At 43.4% G+C, this 18257-nt stretch overlaps 1 protein-coding gene across 1 annotated transcript in view; it reads left to right on the top strand.

Moving 5' to 3' along the window:
* Positions 1-1791: 1791 nt before the first annotated feature.
* Positions 1792-18257, top strand: part of LOC102462652 (chondroitin sulfate proteoglycan 4-like) — a 69271-nt gene continuing 52805 nt past the window's right edge. Inside the window, exons 1-2 of the mRNA XM_075932467.2 lie at positions 1792-1956; positions 16225-16388. Of these exons, the coding sequence (XP_075788582.2) occupies positions 1887-1956; positions 16225-16388 (234 nt within the window). The 5' untranslated portion in view covers positions 1792-1886. The remainder of the gene's footprint in view (positions 1957-16224; positions 16389-18257) is intronic.

The raw sequence follows: 18257 nt of genomic DNA on the forward strand, positions 1-18257 counted from the left end.
AAGCGCCGCAGATTGGCCGCCCGCGCTCTGGGCACGCAGCACATGGGGGGAGCGCTGGCCCCAGGCGCGTGGCACTCGGAGGAAGCGCTGGCCTCGGGTGCACAGCGCTTGGGGTGAGGCGCCGGCCCCGAGCACGCAGCCCTTGAAGGGGGCCTTGCTATGTGGGGGGGCCCCACCGCCAGGCATGCCCCCTGGTACCTAGCAACCTCAAATGGTTGGGGACCACTGATCTAGACAGTGCATGGTCCTGCAGTGACGGCAGGGGACTGGACTTGATGATCTCTCAAGGTCCCTTCCAGTTCTAGAATCTATGATTCTATATCCTATGCTCAGAAGCTTGTATGTGGGACAAAGGAATTACTAGTCACATGGGGAAGAAAAAGAATACAAAAGGCAACTGCATCATCTTCATGTTGTCTTCATTCCTGCTTCTTACTTCTGCAGTAACTTTTCTACAAACTGAATCTCTGAGGAAACTGAATGACCAAGCTGTGAATGTGTTCCAGAGGGACTTTCAAGCCAGAAAACTCCCCAATACTGCTAAGAACCTGATATACGGACTTTGCAGACTTCAGACATATCTGAGAGCTTTACCATTTAACAACTCTCATCTTATTCTTCCATTTATAACAGGGGTCGAGAACCTTTTTTGGGTTGGGGGCCACTAACTCACAGAAATATCATTCGGGGGACAAGTGAGAAGCAAAGTGAGAAGCAAAGTGAAAAGACCCTGACTGAGAAGGAGAAAGACACTCCCCACATTACCCTTGCACAGTAGAGTCTAGGGCAGCCCAGGCTAGTAGATTTTGTGAGCTCCAGCTCTGTGGGTGGGAGGCATGGGACTTGCAATGCTAGCGCAGGCTCTCCAATGCTGAGCCTCTGGCAAGCAAGGGGGAAGCATCTGGCCCCCAGGGCCTGAGGTTCCCCACTCCTGATTTATAATAAACATTTAAGTTTAGATACTAAAGGATTGGTTGGCAATGTGATATTTTGGATAAGATCTAAGCTAATACTGATCTGGTAACATGGCCGATCCTTTGAGGTCAGAAGAGCATTTTGTGTATAGCGAGCAGTGTTTCAAATAGCTCCTCATTGGACTGGACTATGTGATGACTGGAAGCTAGAGAACTAAAATGCAGTAAAGTGGGAAGGAGAATGTGTTTTCTTCCTTCCCTCCCCCCTTCTTGATATGCATAATCAGGATTATATTTTCTCATGTGCATTACTTTGCATCTGCCCCTGAATTCCATCTGCCCTTGTGCTGCCCAATCACCCAGTTTTGTGAGACCTCTGTGTAACTCTTTGCAGTCTGTTTCGGATTAGTCACTGTTTACCCCTTTTTCAAGAACATTTATGAGAAGTTTAACAGCAGTGGTTCAAATGCAGTTCCATGCAGCACACTCATTCCTACCCCCTCTCCCCTTTTAAGTGGAGTGCCTGTCAATGTTTTCATGATGATCTAACAATCTCTGGAATGCCCAGCCTTTTGTTACTCCGAATCACCTTGCTTCCCTCTGCAAGCAGCTCAAACTCTGTTGCAGTTAAGAATGGCCTCTGGAGTCAGGGCATGGGCTTTAAGCAGACCTCAAGTAAAATTCAAGGGGTTCAAACTCAGGAGTCCGCCTTCTTCCCCCATATATGGAGCCCTTGTAGCAAGGGGCTTCAGGTAGTATGGGTTGGGGGTTTGGAGCTGCCTTGTAGCCCTCCTGCAGCCTCGTGTCCCCAGGGCCAGACATCCCCGAGCCCCGCCCCGGGAGCAAGCCCGCGGTCCTCCCCTGTAACAAGAGAGACAGCTGCTCCGGCGGGGCGGGGCTGCTGCCCCCTTCTCCGTAGCCGGAGCTGGAGCAGGCGGCCCGTGGAGCCGGGAGAGCTGGCGGCACAGCGGCATGGCTCCGGGCGGCGGCCTCCCCGGCGCCCTGCTCCTGCTGCTCGCCCTGAGCGCGCGGGCTCTCGCAGGTAGGCTGGAGAGGGGCCGGGCGGGGGCAGACGCGGCCCGGAAACGTCTTGTGTGGTTGGGCTGGGCCGCCGGAGAAGGCTGCCCCGCTCGGTGTGCGCCGCGGGGGGCTCGGCTGGGCCTCCCCCTGCGCGGCCTGTCCCGGGCTCTGTGCCGGGCGGGCGGCTCTGCAGACACACGCGTGGCGTGTTTGGGGGAAAGGCCCGAGCCCCCCCCCCCCCGCGTGGGTCTGGGGCGCTGCTCCCCGGGCGGGCGGTCCCGTCCCCTGGCATGGGGCACTTGCGTGCGGACCCGCGCTCAGACCCGCATGACAGGCACGTCCCTCGCTTCGTATTGACGCTGTGCAGAGCAGCTAGCTCATAATCGGTGCTAACAGGAAGGACTTTGTCGTCTTGTTCGTAAAGAGTGGCCCAAACCTCCGTTTGGTGGAAGCGGAAAGGCAGGCTCAGGAGTCTGAATAGAGGTGTAAGAAACACCAGGTCTTAAATAGGTGCTGAAGTCGTAGCCCTTTTCTTTGGACTATGTTATATACCTACAGAGGCTTGAAGATGTATCCCCGCATTCAAGTGGTGTGGCAGAAGACATTGCTTGTGCTATTTCTTTATGATGCATAACAGAAGCCTTCAAGACTCTTGTTTAAAACTTTTTCCTACCTTTTTTTGCTTCTGAAATATCAGGCATAGATTCCTGGTATAGTTTAGAGGACTGTCGGGAGAACTAGGGGGACAATGACACCACAAGAGAGACACCGTGGCTGTGTCTACACTGGCGCGATCTTGCGCAAAAGTGGCAGCTCTTGCGCAAAAACTTGCTGCCTATCTCCACTGGCCACGTGTTCTTGCACAACTAAACTGACATTCTAATGTATGAAATCTGGCTTCTTGCGCCAGAACTCTGATGGTCTTGCTCAGGAATAAGCCCTTTTGCGCAACTGTTCTTGCCCAAGAGGCCAGTGTAGACAGGCAACATGAATTTCTTGTGCAAGAAAGCCCGATGGTTAAAATGGCCATCAGAGCTTTCTTGCACAAGAGAGCGTCTACACTGGCATGGATGTTCTTGCGCAAAAGCACATGCCAGTGTAGACGCGCTCTTCTAGAAGAGCTTTTGCACAAGAACTCTTCTGCAAAAGAGTTCTTGCGCAAGAAGCTGCCAGTGTAGACGTAGCCCTTATGTATTCATATTTATTCATGAGAGTGTTATGCTTAAACGAAGCACACAAAATCTTTTATAGAGGAAAAGGCAGCATGCCTCATTTATTGAGAATACAATAGTTGCATATGCTTTTCAGTCATTCACACACAAACACCATATAAACACAGTCCGGCCAGATGATGTTATAGTTACCAGTCCAGAGACTGGATCAATCTAGTGGCTAGCCAGATCGATCACATAGGGGGAGCTGGGCTCTGTCGATTGATCTGATGCTCCTCTGTAGTTGGTGGCAAGACGAACCCAAAGTTCCATAGCAAAGCACCCTGCTTTTATAATCCTTTTCTCTGTTGAAGTCTGTGGATTCCACTGTGTCAGTCTGTGACCAGAGTGTTATCTTTTTGATGTCTGTGTTCCCAAAACATTTTTCAAAGCTCATCCTATAATCAATAGTCTTTCAGGGGTGCTGGCTTTGCTTTAAGGCTGTCAATCTGCCAATAATCTAATTATCCTGTGAGTAAGGGTACGCATCGATGGTTATAGATGGTTCTTCTCTGATGTCGGGTCGTCTAGTTTTCACCCACGTTCACCCCTCCTTCTTTAGCCATCTGGTTCTGAGCAATAATTTTTGCACCGTTATCTCGACACATACATACCACTCTCACACATAAACAATCTCTTAAAAGGATTCTCAAGGAAGCGCATAATATCAATATCTGCATTGGGCAAAGCAAAAGGGCATTGTAAACCAGACAATATCAAAACCCTATCTTTCTACTTTTAGGCCAATTACTAAACTCACTAAACTTTAAAATGAAGGAATATGCATTTAACTGAAAGGACTTAGTTTAATAAAATATTAAATGTGTGTTAATATGTTACCTTACATTACTATATTATTGCTACATTATTAAACTACATTGCTACAGTGCTTACGTCATTAAACCTAAAATACAAATATAAAAAGGATAATATAGAAAGGAATTAGGCAGATACATAGAGGCTTGCAGGAACAAAGCTGGAAATATGAGCTGTAGCTGCTCTGTCCCTCAGTAGAAGGGGAGTTGGTGTTCAATTTTTTATATTAATTTTTTGTTAAAACTGGTTTAACTAAAGCTCCTGACAAACAGGATAGAAGCCTTTTGTGAAAGAGTCAGCATCTCTTCCCTTTCAACTATAGGCAAAGAAATGTCACTGCAGTCTTTTGTGATATGTCTGTTCTGCGGCTACATCTACATTGTACATTCTTGCCAAAGAAGATATGCAGATGAGGCATGGTGATGAACAGGGCTCGTTGAACCGTGGCGAGCCATGCTCGCCAGCCGCACTGTCCGGCGATCTGCGCATGTGCAGATCGCCCAAACCCGGCTCTTCCGGGTTGCAATCTACTCGCCACAGGCATTATTTGTCGAGTCCTGGCGATGAATATCACTGTGCCTCATTTGCATACCTAATGAACTGCCATCTTGCGCAAGAGCTATTCTGCCATTTACTTTCAGGCACCCCTGTGAAATTGGAAAAACTTGGTATGTCTCATCTCTGTAATAAAAAAAACAGAGAAAACACTTTCCTCTCCTTTTAAAACTTGCAGAGAGTCATCCTACACCACAGAAAATAAATAAGATACAGGCAGATGGTTCTTCCCTTTTATTTAGTTCACTTGTAAAGTAGTGGTCCAAATTTTCAGAAGTAGCTATTAAATTTGAGGCACCTCAGCACTTACAACTCCCCTAGACTTTAAAGAACTTCAAAGTTCAGTCCCTTGTGCAATCTTTAAAAGCAACAGCGTAACTAAAATTTCAAATCTTTTACTTATAATGGCACCAGCTCTAGTGTTTCTTACTACCTGTATTCTAACAAATTTTGCAATTAAAAATAGCCATTTAGAGAGTCATGCATTGTAGCTGTAGAAGTGTCTGTTATAGCAGAGCCTCAGCTTGCTTCGGAAGTTGAGGGTACTTATCATTTCAGAGGTCCCATAAGTGTAATATGGATGTCTTAATTCTCTGGGATTAAGCATTAAGAGATCATGCATCTTGGTAAAGAAAATAAAAATTTTTTTTAAATAATTTGCAGTACTTCAGCTCTTTGGTAGTGTTCCCTCCAGAACTAGTTTAATGCATTCTACATTAAATATAGCAGGGTTGTGTTGCAATATGCTATTTTGACCTTTGCTATGTAGTACCAGATTGTGTTCTCACAGGATTTTCATCAGGGGCAGATGACAATTTTGCGGGGCCCAGGCAGCACAATTTCGCGGGGCCCCCCCTTTGACATGGTGCATGCGCGGGGCTTCTTGAAGCGCGGGGCCCGGGGCGGCCGCCCCGCTCTCCCTGCCCTATGTCTGCCCCTGGTTTTTATGATAATAAATCCTAATTACAGTTGGGAGTGCTTTTAGGTATAGTTCTGTGGTGTGACTTTTTTTTCAGAAGTGCTCACTTTGGCTGAGCTCCCATGGAAATTGATAAGAGTTTTGCCATTTACTGCAATAGTGGAAGTGTTAAGCCCAGGTTGAGCACACTTTCAAATCTCTTGACTCTTGCAGCCTCTCTCTAAAAGTGAGTTCTTTAGAGAAAGCACTTGCATCTATACTGTATGTCTTAGTATAAAATAAGAAGTCTATAAACAGTGTTTAATCTATATTTGAAAGGTAAGCATTCTGACTTCTGTGTTAGGAAACTGGTTTTAAATTCTTTGATTGTTTTTAAAAAAATATGTAGTAGCTGAAAAGGGTTAGTTCTTATATTAGTAAGATCCCAGCAGAAATTGATTTATACCATATTTTCATCATCATGTTGATGACTAAAAATGAAGCACACCAAGTGAATGGACTTACATTCAAAACATATTTTTGCTGTGAGACTGCCTTTATGAGCCAGATCCTGCAAACTTCTGAGATTGATAGGTATTCAACGTATTTTCGGGTTGCAGATTTGGGACCTAAGTTTGTCACCATTTTTTCTTTCTGAATAACATTTTATGTTAAAGTGTAGTGTGTATATATAGGTTTAATGATTTTGGATCCAATCTAAACATGCACATGGGAATTACTCACACATAGTTTGAGTGGCTTCCACGGATTAGTTTCACTCACAGAAAGATGTATATTTACATAAATGTCCCGTGGACCAAGATTTTTCTTCTTAACTGTCATCATATCTGGGGTGTTTTAGTGTGTTTTACTTACTGGAGTGTATATTCATTTTCCAGGAAATTGCATTTTTAATTAGGTAGATTTTTGTCTATTAATTAACATTTATGAAAGATTTCACTTCTTTTATGTAACTCTGTATGCTCTCACATTATTGTAAACAGCAAGCAGTAAGGAGTTTTGACCTTTTTGGTGTCAGCACTTACCAGTGATAAAATACCAGATCTCCTTTCTTTGCTCTTTACTTTTAAGGGAAGTGTGCTTGGCATGTTGAAGATTAACATCAATAGATTATTTGTTCTGATCTCAGTGTGCAAGAGTTACATGTGGAATTTTCCATTCACCAAGATGATACTAGATAGTTAGATTAAATAGCCTTCTCTTTGATTACAATGCATAGTCCCTTTTCCCAAAAAAGAGTTTCTTTTGTATTTCAATTATTTTTTGATTTCTCAGCCCAAAATATTGAACATGAGTATTTTTAGTAAGAAGGGAAAAAGAAAAAATGTACCAAACAGAACATACAATTAACAGTGGTTACTTCATTTACAATCTCTTTTGCATGTTTTTATGTGGAGAGCTTTCAATCAAGATGGGTCTGCTTTACAGGCACATTCTTCTCTAGGTAAAAAAGGTCCAAAGTAAATTTTTCCCTAAATCAGTAGAAAGTCCCATTTTAGCATGTGGATTAAAAAAAATGTTTGTAGATGAGCAAAGGAATTAATTTAAGGGTTAGTGAATTGTGTTTATCAAGGGTGATTTAAACAGTTTATATATGGTCAGGGAGAGAAACATTAGCTAAGTCCTAAGAACCAAATAGAGTATTTGCTTTAAAAAAAAGGCATTCAAGGAGGAATCATACACTGAAGTTGAGCTAATGTGATGCAGTTATGAAAAGGGCAAATCTCATTAACAGAGGTGTATTAACAGAGGTGTTGTATTTAAGACACGGGAGATAATTGTTCTGCTCTGCATTGGTGAGGCCTCAGCTGAAGTAACTGTGTCAGTTTGGGATGCCACATGTTAAGAAAGATGTGCACAAATTAGAACAGGTCCAGAGGGAAGCAACAAAATGACAGAAGGCTTAAAAAATCTGATATATGAGGAAGGATTGAAAGAATTGGACATATTTAATCATGGATGGGACTTGATAAATTTTCAAACATTTTGATGGCTGTTATAAAGAGTATGATGGTCAGCTGTTCTCCATATCCACTGAATGGACAAGAAGTTAATAGCCTTAATTTTTGCAGTATGTGAGATTAGGTTAAATATTAGGAAAAATGTTACAACTATAGGAACAGTTAAGCAATAGAATATGGTTTCAAAGGGAGATTATAGAATCCTCATTATTGGAGGTTTTTAAGAACAGATCAGATAAACACCTGGTAGGAGTGTTTTAGTTATACTTGGTCTTTTCACAGTACAAGGTACTGGGATGCATTGCCCCTGGAGGTCCCTTCTGTTCCAGCCCTCCATTTCTGTCAGACTGTGGCATTGATACTCAGACCTTGTTGGGTCAGGAGCCAAATTACAATTAACAGTAACCAAAAGAGCCACAGTAGTGTGAATTCCTTGTTTTATTTATTATAGTATTATTCATCTGTAAACAGAGGGAGAGGGAAAATATTTATGTATTCTCACAGCAAATAAGTTATCTTATTGCGGGTTGATAACTTAATTGGTTTATAACAGCAAAAGTCTCTTGATTCATTAATAATTAAATCTCTCACATGCAGGCTGCAAAAAGCTGCAGGGGACACATTAAAAAACTATTTGCAGCTTGTGAACTGCAGTCTGAGTATCACTGATGTATGGTAAACAGACATTGTAAATATGGGTTAGACATTTCAGTAGCCAAAATGACATAAGTACTATTAATGCTAACATCTCCTTTTTAGGGTTTGTAAGCACATACATGGGATCACTTTGTGAGAGGCAAAGAGGAACAAGTGTTACCAATTTCTGCAAAATTAAATTAAAAACACCCCCCCCCCCCCAAACTTCTGTCTCTTCTGTCTGGGAAGATAATCTTCCAGATATGAACTGAGTGTGAACAGGTGTCTTATTAACCTTTAAAACTGCAGATATAGTTCCACTTCCTTTGCAGCTGCAGATATAGTTCCACTTTCCTGAACTGTCTTTACTAGTGTTCAGAACTATTGGGCATCAGTGAAACTAACAAGAATTAAGTCAATTTCACTTCTTTTGTGGCTTGGAAAAGCTGTGAGCAGACACACAGGCACCTGCTATAGCAATATAGTTGGAGGACTTAAACCATACAGTTACATATCCAGACTTACAACAGTTAATATAAATAAATAATTCAGGATTTAAGGGACTAGGAACAAACCATCATGGGGCAGATTATTTCACATCAGACTACTGTGGGAGTTTTGCACTCCTCTCTAGGACATCATTCTGGCTGCATCTAGACTGGCAAGTTTTTTCGCAAAAGCTTGCCAGATGCCTACACTGGCTGCTTGAGTTTGTGCAAAAGCACTGATGTTCTACTGTCCAAAATCAGTGCTTCTTGCGCAAATGCTTTGACGTTCCCGTTCGGGCAAAAGCCCTTTTCCGGAAATGTTTTTGCACGAGGGCCAGTGTAGACAGCTAAAACTGTTTTGCGCAAAAAAGCCCCGATGGCGAAAATGGCAGTCGGGGCTTTCTTGCGCAAAACCGTGTTTAGATTGGCCCGGACGCTGTTCCGCAAAAAGTGCTTTTGCGGAAAAGCGTCCGTGCCAATCTAGATGCTCTTCTCCGGAAATGCTTTTAACAGAAAAACTTTTCCATTAAAAAGCATTTGCGGAAAATCATGCCAGTCTAGACGTAGCCTCTGGTTATAGGGACCATGGATCTAACTTAATTTTGGAATCCGCATGTTCCTAACTTTGAAGAATTAACTCCTTCTGTGCATACTAGGGACAGCAAATGTGTTATCTCCTGAAGTAGTGATCATGAAATTTAGATACTATAACAATTTAAAAAGTAGAAACTGTTTGACAAATACTCTGCCTTTCTATACTTTGAACTTTAATAGCTAGATAATTTACTAGATTGCATGACATTTCACACCATAATATCACACAGGTTATGTAAGTGGTTGTATTCTCTAACTGTGTGAAACGTAACTAGGCTACATTAGTGCAATTAATCTGAGCAACAGTTGTTCTCTGATCTAATTCTGGTATTTCTTTTAGAACCAATAAATAAATAAATAAATAAATAGCTTAGCATATTTTTAGTTCCATATCAGAAGGGCTCAGTGTTTCTGGAAGTACGTTCAGCATTAGTTACATTATTTTTGCTTGTACTGTGGGCCTACAGCCAAATTTTTTTTTATCTTTTAAAAAAAAGCACTGATGCCAATGTTTGTTAAACACTTTGAAGACCAAAAATGTTCTGTAGTCATTCTGTCTTGTGGGAGCTGAGTCTTGAATTGTATGGGATGTGATTTGTTGCTTTTAAGAGATGGAATGATGTAGTTCAAGATTTTTCATACAAAAAGACTACCAATTTTAAACTTGGGAAGGGCAAGGGAATCTAGTTAACTCTCATTGTCTTGTACCTCTCATAGTTAAGTCTTAGGGTACGTCTAGACTATATGCCTCTGACGACAGAGGCATGTAGATTAGACTACCCGGCATAGGAAAATGAAGCGGCGATTTAAATAATCGCTGCTTCATTTAAATTTACATGGCTGCCGCGCTGAGCCGATCAGCTGTTTGTCGGCTCAGCGCGGTAGTCTGGACGCACCTCCCAGGAGGCATACCGCCAACAAACAGCTGATCGGCGCTGAGCCGACAAACAGCTGATCGGCTCAGTGCGGCAGCCATGTACATTTAAATGAAGCGGCGATTATTTAAATCACTGCTTCATTTTCCTATGCTGGGTAGTCTAATCTACATGCCTCTGTCGCCAGAGGCATGTAGTCTAGATGTACTCTTACTGTTTTCTACCTTGAGGGACTTTCTTTGATCTCAAGTCAGGCATAGTAGGGAGGACAGGCTTCATGTGTCTGCTGCTTTGGGTGACATGCAAAAATGGAATAGCAGAGCCTTGGTTTCTCTCTCCTCAGTGCACTGGAACTGAGCAGATGTGATGGAGGATGTGAGCTGCGCCCTGTAAAAGCCTGAAGTAAATTATTTCCCTCCAAGAGCACGGGAATAGCCAGGAAGGAGTTGTGACTCCAAGTTCACCTTTCCTTCATAGGTTTCCTCTTGAAGCAGTGCAGCTAGGTACCACCCCTTTTGCTGGGCTTCGTCTAGCCCAAAGTGAGCAATTTTGATGAACAAATTGTTGTAAAATCTTTGCAAATTGCAAGTAGAGTCTTTGATCCCAATTTTGTTTTCATATATGCATGCACAGCTCCCGGTAACTGCACAAGGAACTATGTGAGTGGAATTGAGTACAGATTTAGGCTTCTTGTGTTTGGTAGTTGCATGTTTTGACTGTTGCTTTTTAAAATTTTAGAAGATAGAAGTTATTTATTGCGTTGTGTTGCAGGTAGAAAAGGCCAAGAAAAAAATCACTTGAAAAGCAGTCTTCAGTGGGACTGGAGAGCTTAAACAGCAGTGAATTAGGGCTGAAGGTGGACTACATGTGATCTTTGTTGTATGGTGAAAGTGAATATGTTCTGCATACAAAGTTCCTCAAAGGAGCAGGAGATGCCATGCTGCCCTGCACTAGAACTAACACAACTGGATAATTACATCCTACTGTAAATGGTCCTGATCAGAGTAGTGATTTATTCATAAATACTAAATGGCTAATAGATCTGTTTGCTGAGTTAGCTCTCTCCTTCTATTCCCACCCTCCACACAACTATGGAGTTTAAGGGTTGACTTGTAAAAGGCAAAATTTATAATCCCAAGAATTCTTCTGTCAATTCTTCTGACATTTCTACTAATATTAAGTATAACACTAGTTATTTTCCCCAGAAGTTTACTGTAAGGCATTTGTTTGATCCTCTGCGATCTCTATCCTAGTTCTCTAGTTCATCCAGGAAGATATATATATAAAGGTATAGTGCCGTGCATAATAAAGCCCAGAGGGATGTGGTAGGTTCTCCAAGACTTGGAATCTTTAATCAAGATTCGATGTTTCTCTAAAATATATTCTCTAGTTTTGCCACAGGGTATCAGTCTTGGTGCGGGAATCACCGGATGAAATTCTGTCACCTGAGTTATGCATCAGGACAGACTACTAGATGATCATAAAAGTTCCCTTCCAACCTTAAAATCTGTGAAAGGTTTATACTTCAGCTATAGATTTACTAAGGGGCTGTATCTACATTGGCACCCTTTTCTGGAAAAGGGATGCTAATGAGACACTTCAGAGTTGCAAATGCCACGGGGATTTAAATTTTCCCCACGGCATTTGCATGAACATGGCTGCCGCTTTTTTCCGGCTCGGGGCTTTGCCGGAAAAAAGCGCAAGTCTAGACAGGGATCTTTCGGAAAATAAAGCCTTTTATGGAAGATCCCTTATTCCTCTTAAAATCAGGACTTAAAGTGTTTCACATACCAGTAGAAATATAACTTTTTGAAACCTCTGCATTCCTTCAGTTGAACTTCTTGCTGCCCATGATATTATACTGCTTTCCTGAAATCTACTATGGCTATAGTAGAAGAGGTAATCTTGTGGTTAAGGCATAGGATGGTGATTCAAATAATCTAGATTCCTTTTCCATCTGTGGTACAGACTTCCCAGAAGTCTGGACAAGACACTTAATTTCTCTGTGCCTCACACTGACAACTGTAGAGGGGGTTATAGTACTTCTTTTCTCAGTTTCTGTTGTCTTTTGGGTAATAAGCGCCTCAGGATAAGATCCATGTTTTACAAAGTGTTAGTACAGTGTATAGCACAATGTAATCCTGACCTCAGTGGGTGCCTCTACACACTTCCACACTACTACTTCTACTAATATCATGATTAATATCCATTCTCTTGCCCCTGTATTTCCTGTGAAAAAAGGGAGATGCTTACATTCCCTCTTGTTATTAGAGCAACAGCATTTTATCTGAAGAAAATGCCAAACAAAAAGGTCAGAAGAACAGCTTTTGATTTTTCACTCACAGATTAGAACATAATGGCCATACTGGGTCAGACCAAAAGTCCATTTAGCCCCGTATCCTGTCTGCTGACAGAAGTCAACGCCAGATTCCCCAGAAGGAGTGAATAGTACAGGGAATCTTTGAGCAATCCCTCTCCTTTCACCCATTCCCAGCCCCTGACAGAGGCTAAGGACACCATTCCTAATCATCCTGGCTAATAGCCATTGATGGACCAAACTGTTGTGAATCTATCTAGCTCTTTTTTGAACCCTGTTAAAGTCCTAGTCTTGACAACATCCTCTGGCCAGGAGTTCCACAGATTGACTGTGTGCCGAGTGAAGAAAAACTTCCTTTTGTTTGTTTTAACCCTGCTGCCTATTAATTTCATTTGGTGACCCCTAGTTTTTATGTTATGAGAGCAAGTAAATAACTTTTCCTTATTCCCTTTTTCCACACCAGTCATGGTTTTATATACCTCTATCGTATCTCCCTCTAGTCTCCTCTTTTCTAAGCTGAAAAGTCCAAGTCTTTTTAACCTCTCTTCATATGGGACCGGTTTCAAACCCCTAATCATTTTTGTTGCCGTTTTCTGAATGTTTTCCAATGCCAATATATCTTGTTTGAGATGAAGCAACCACATCTCAGTATTCAAGATATGGGTATACCATGGTTTTATATAGAAGCAATAAGATATTTTCCGTCTTATTCTCAATCACTTTTTTAATTATTATTAACATTTTATTTGGTTTTTTGACTGCTGCTGCACATAGAGGGGATGTTTTTAGAGAACTATCCACAATGACTCCATGATCTCTCTCTTGAGTAGTTATAGTCAAATTAGTGCCCATCATATTGTATGTATAGTTGGGATTATTTTTTCAAATGTGCGTTACTTTACGGCTACGTCTACACTGGCATGAATTTCCGAAAATGCTTTTAACGGAAAAGTTTTCCGTTAAATGCATTTTCGGAAAAGTGCGTCTAGATTGGCAGGATGCTTTTCCACAAAAGCACTTTTTGCGGAAAAAACGTCCGTGGCCAATCAAGACGCACTTTTCCACAAAAAAGCCCCTATTGCCATTTTCACGATCGGGGCTTTTTTGCGGAAAACAGTACTACGCTGTCTACACTGGCCCTTTTCCGCAAAAGTCTTTCGGAAAAAGACTTTTGCCCGAACGGGAGCAGCATAGTTTTTCCGGAAAAGCACTGATGATTTTACATGAGATCGTCAGTGCTTTTCTGGAAATTCAAGTGGCCAGTGTAGACAGCTGGCAAGTTTTTCCGGAAAAGCAGATGATTTTCTGAAAAAACTTGCCAGTCTAGACACAGCCTACATGTATCAACATTAAATTTCATTTGCCCTTTTGTTGTCCAATCACTTAGTTTGATGAGATCTTTTTGAAGCTCTTCAGTCTGCTTTGGTCTTAACTATCTTGAGCAGTTTGGTATCATCTGCAAATGTTGTCACCTCACTGTTTACCCCTTTCTCTAGAAGATCATTTATAAATAAGTTGAATAGGATTGGTCCTAGGACGGACGCTTGGGGGACCCCACTAGTTACCTCTCTCCATTCTGAAAACTGGCCATTTATTCCTGTCCTTTGTTCCTGTCTTTTAACCAGTTATCAATCCATGAAAGGATCTTCCTTCTTATCCCAGAACAATTTACTTTACTTAAGAGCCTTTGGTGAGGGACCTTGTCAAAGGCTTTCTGGAAATCTAAGTATACTATATCCACTGGATCCTCCTTGTCCACATGTTTGTTGAACAAGGTTGTATGAGAGACTGTAAAGCATCTGAAATCTATTGGTCATTTATTTGTCTCTGGTCTACAGCAGGTTTATGGGAAGAGGAACTCTTCTCCATTCAACTCCAAAACTTATTTTACTAGAACAGGGGTTTTCAAACTCTTTTATTCTGCATATTATTTCATTGGAGAGAGATCCTTTAGCGAACCATGTAACTTTCGGAATATTCTACTTACTATGAGATTTCTCTCCTTTCTGGAGATCTTTAGACCATAGATTGAGAACCAATACACTAGGTGTATCCCCTCTTTGGTGTCCTCTGCTTTTGCTGTAGAATTATGAACAGTGATAATATAAAAATCTCTTCCCTGCTTCTCTAAAGATTAGACACTTAGGGTATGTCTACACTACAGCGTTATTTCGAAATACCTTATTTTGAATTAGTTAATTCAAAATAGGTTACTTTGAAATAATGCGTCTACACACAAAATGTATTTAGAAATAGCATTTTGCTATTTCAAAATAGCACATCCATACTGAATCGCATTTAAGGCCAGCCGGAACCAGGTCCAGCAGAGCAGCAGGTCAGGAGTTACTTTGTGTGGCTGCTGCCTGAGGCTATCTGAGGCCTGTGCTTAAAGGGACCTCCCCCCCGGACAGCCAGTTCTCCGGTTTCCCTGCTTGCTTATCTACCTCAATGAGGGACAGCAAAGCATTTTGTCTCTGCGTGCTCTGGTTGCCCTCACTCGGGACACCACAGCACTCTGCAGCATGGAGCCAGAGCTGCCCCTGGGCATTCTGGTGCTTCTCTTGGACGTGTTGCTCTGAGCCTGGCTGCACTTTCTTCCAGCTGCCATCCAGGAGGTCCATTGGGGGGCTGTCAGTATCCAGGAGGCCCTGCGGGAGAGCTTCCACCCTGAGGAGCACTAAGAGCCTCCCTGGTCTGCCCCATTGGGGGCATATGCTTCATTCCTCCCTCACATCCTTCCGCTTACCCCTCCCTAACCCCGCTTCCTGATGTCAAATAAAATACATGTATTTTCATGAACACAAACTCTCTTTATTTAACAAAAGTGTGTGTGTGGGGGGGGGAAATGAAACTCTAGTGAGACTGGGGAAAGGAGGTGGAAGAGGGGAGAAGAGAGGGTGGGGGAGGGGAGGGGGAAACCTGGGAGGAGGGAGGTGGAAGGGGGAAGCAAGGGAAAGAAGGGGGAGCGAAAGCTCAGAGCTCAGGGTTGGGGGTCTCGCCGGACCAACTTAATTTTCATGTAAACCTGCTCCTGGGTTTGCATGTGGCCTTTGGTGGCCAGGCTGGCAGCTATCCTGCCATAGACGGCCGCATTCCTCCATTTAGTGCGGAGATCATGGACGTTGGGGGGCATCCCCCCAAACCTGAATAAGGTCCATGATGTCTACCCTGGACCTGAAAGGCGCCTGCCTTCTCTGGATCATGGCAGGCTTTTGGGAGCTGACAGACTGCTCCTGGGGAGCGGTGGCGGGCTGGCTGCCAGTGGCTTGCTGGCTTATGTTTTGGGGCCAGTGGGTCGGGGCAGTGACTGCTGGCTCTGGGCTGGCAGGTTTGGAGTTGGCACAGGCACTGTGGCCAGAGTCAACCCCTTTAAGGGCTACGGGGAGGGGGGAGGGAGAGGAGTGTTCTTGATTGAGGCTGGAGTGGCCACCAGGGCACCGTGGGAAGGCTGGAGGCCCCCTATTTCGATATAAGTGTCTACACAGCTCTTATTTCAAAATAGCTAATTCCAATTTAGCATTATTCCTTGTGGAACGAGGTTTACCAAATTTGAAATAAATGCTCCACTATTTTGAATTAATTTCGAAAGAGCAGTTTGGCTGTGTAGGCACTGGTAAAGTTATTTCGAAATAACTTTGCTGTGTAGATATACTCTTAGAGGCATCTATATCTTTGACTGTTGGCCACAAAGTCCTCAATAGCATTATTTCTGTGATATAGTGTGTATCTATGTATGATTCTATACTGCATAGCACTGGCTATCTGGATTGGCATATTGTAATGTGCAGAAAAGGAAATCTAATTCTTATTCTTCAGTTAAGGATTCAGTAGACACTGTGTAGGTGTGTTGAATTTGGTAAGGATGTGGATGCATTTTGCAAATGTAGATATATTATAATTCTTTCTTTTTTCTTTTAGCATCATTTTATGGTGATAGCTTTGTGGAGTTGAACATTGTGGAATCGTCCACTCGAACATCACTGCAGTTACGATTTCGAACTAGCAGGCCACAGGGATTGCTTTTTCTTGCAGCTGGAAAGGAGGATCATTGTTTGGTGGAACTTCACTCAGGATATTTACAGGTGTGATTTTTATTACAAAAAATAGATAGCACATCTACTGGTTTGCCTAGGGTTTGTCTTTAGAGTCATAGAGTTTAAAGCCATAAGGGACAACTAAGTCATTTAGTCCAGCAGTTCTTAAACTGTAAGTCGGGACCCTGAAGTGGATTGTTACCCCATTTTAATTGGGTCACCAGGGCTGGCTTAGACTCCCTGGGGCCTGGGACCAAAGCCCCAGCCTACCACCCAAGGCCAAAACCTGAGAGTTTCAGCCCTGAGTGTACAGGCCCCCTGCCTGATTCTGAAGCCTTTGGGCTTTAGCTTCCTTGTAACCCCTGGGGGTCAGTGACACTCGGACTGAGGATTTGGTCACCCGTCCTGGGGTCATGTAGTAATTTGTGTTGTTGGAAGCAGGTCATGTAGCAATGACGTTTGAGAACCCCATAGCTAGTTTGATCTCCTGTGCATCACGGGCCACTGAACTCCACACAGCCATCTCGGTACCTTGCCCAGCAACTAGAATTAGACCAAAGTCCTACATATCTTGGGAGACCAAACTGCTGTGTGCTGCAAGCAGAGAAGAGGTGGGACCAAGGTGTACCAATGCCTGAGGCCCCTGCAGTGGCAAGAAATTGATAAAGAACAGTAAAACCTCAGAGTTACTAATTGTTGGTCCATTTCATACTTCATTTGGAACCGGAAGTATGCAATCTGGGAATAGAGCAGGGGCAGGCAAAATGTGGCCTGGGAGCTGAATCTGGCCCCCAGGCCAGCGGGAACCTCCGCCAAGCTCCCTGCCTGTGCCATCCCCGTACACTGCTCAGAGCAGCTCTCTGAATATTGCGAGCCCAGGGAGGAAGGAAGAGGTGTCATATGCTGACCCTGCCCCAGCATAATCTTGCAGCTCCCATTGGCTGGTTTCTGATTTTCAGGACAGGCAGCGCATGAAGTACATATTCTCTCCTCCTCTGGGCTTGCAGCATTCAGAGCAGCATGTGCCCTCTTCTGAGCAATGTGTTGGGGGTATTGAAGGCATGGAGCCTGGCTGAGAGAGCAGCTGGGATGTTGACTGGAAGTTGCCCAGTTAACACCTGGTGCCCAGACTCTGCCTCTCCTCAACTTTCTATCTTCCCCCCATCCCTACCAAGCACTCTGCCCTCCCGTTCCTGCATCCAAATCCCCTCTCAGACCCTGCACCCAAATCCTCTACCTCAGTCTCATTCCAGATCACTGCACCTTTCCTGCACCCCTACCCCAAGTCATAATCCCTTCCCAGACCCTGCACTTCCTCCTCCTCCAGGTCACAACCCCCTTCCAGACCTTGGACCCCCATCCCGTACCACCAGTCAGAATCCAAATCCCTGCTTGACCTCCTGCACTCCTGCCCCAGGTCATAACCCACTCCCACTCCTTGTACCCATTGTACATCTCTCCTCCAGGTAAGAATCCTCTCCAGCACTCATATCCCTTTCTGGATCCTGCATCTCACCCTGCATCTCAGTACCCTGTCCCAGGTCACAACCCTCTCCTTCACCCAAACTCCCTCCCAAATTCCATACCCCTTGTGCACTCCAGTACCTTACGCCATGTTCATTTCTACACCCAACCTTCATCCCAAACTCTGCCTCACCTCCCACCTCCATTAATATCATGGAAGACTGCAGCCCTCAACTACTTACCAAATTATTGGCGTGGCCCCTATAAAAAAATATTGTCTACTCCTGGAATAGAAACAAAAAACCAACTACAGATACCATACAGTACACTACTGTGTTAACTGTGAAGTACTCAAAATATAAAAGGAAAGTTTAAAAAAAGGTTTGATGAGGCAAGGAAACAGTTTCTGTGCTTGTTTTATTTAATTGAAGATAGCTAAAAGCAGTATTTTTC

Source organism: Pelodiscus sinensis, chromosome 6 (genome assembly GCF_052426305.1).
Source record: "Pelodiscus sinensis isolate ZL-2025 chromosome 6, ASM5242630v1, whole genome shotgun sequence".
NCBI lineage: Eukaryota > Metazoa > Chordata > Testudines > Trionychidae > Pelodiscus > Pelodiscus sinensis.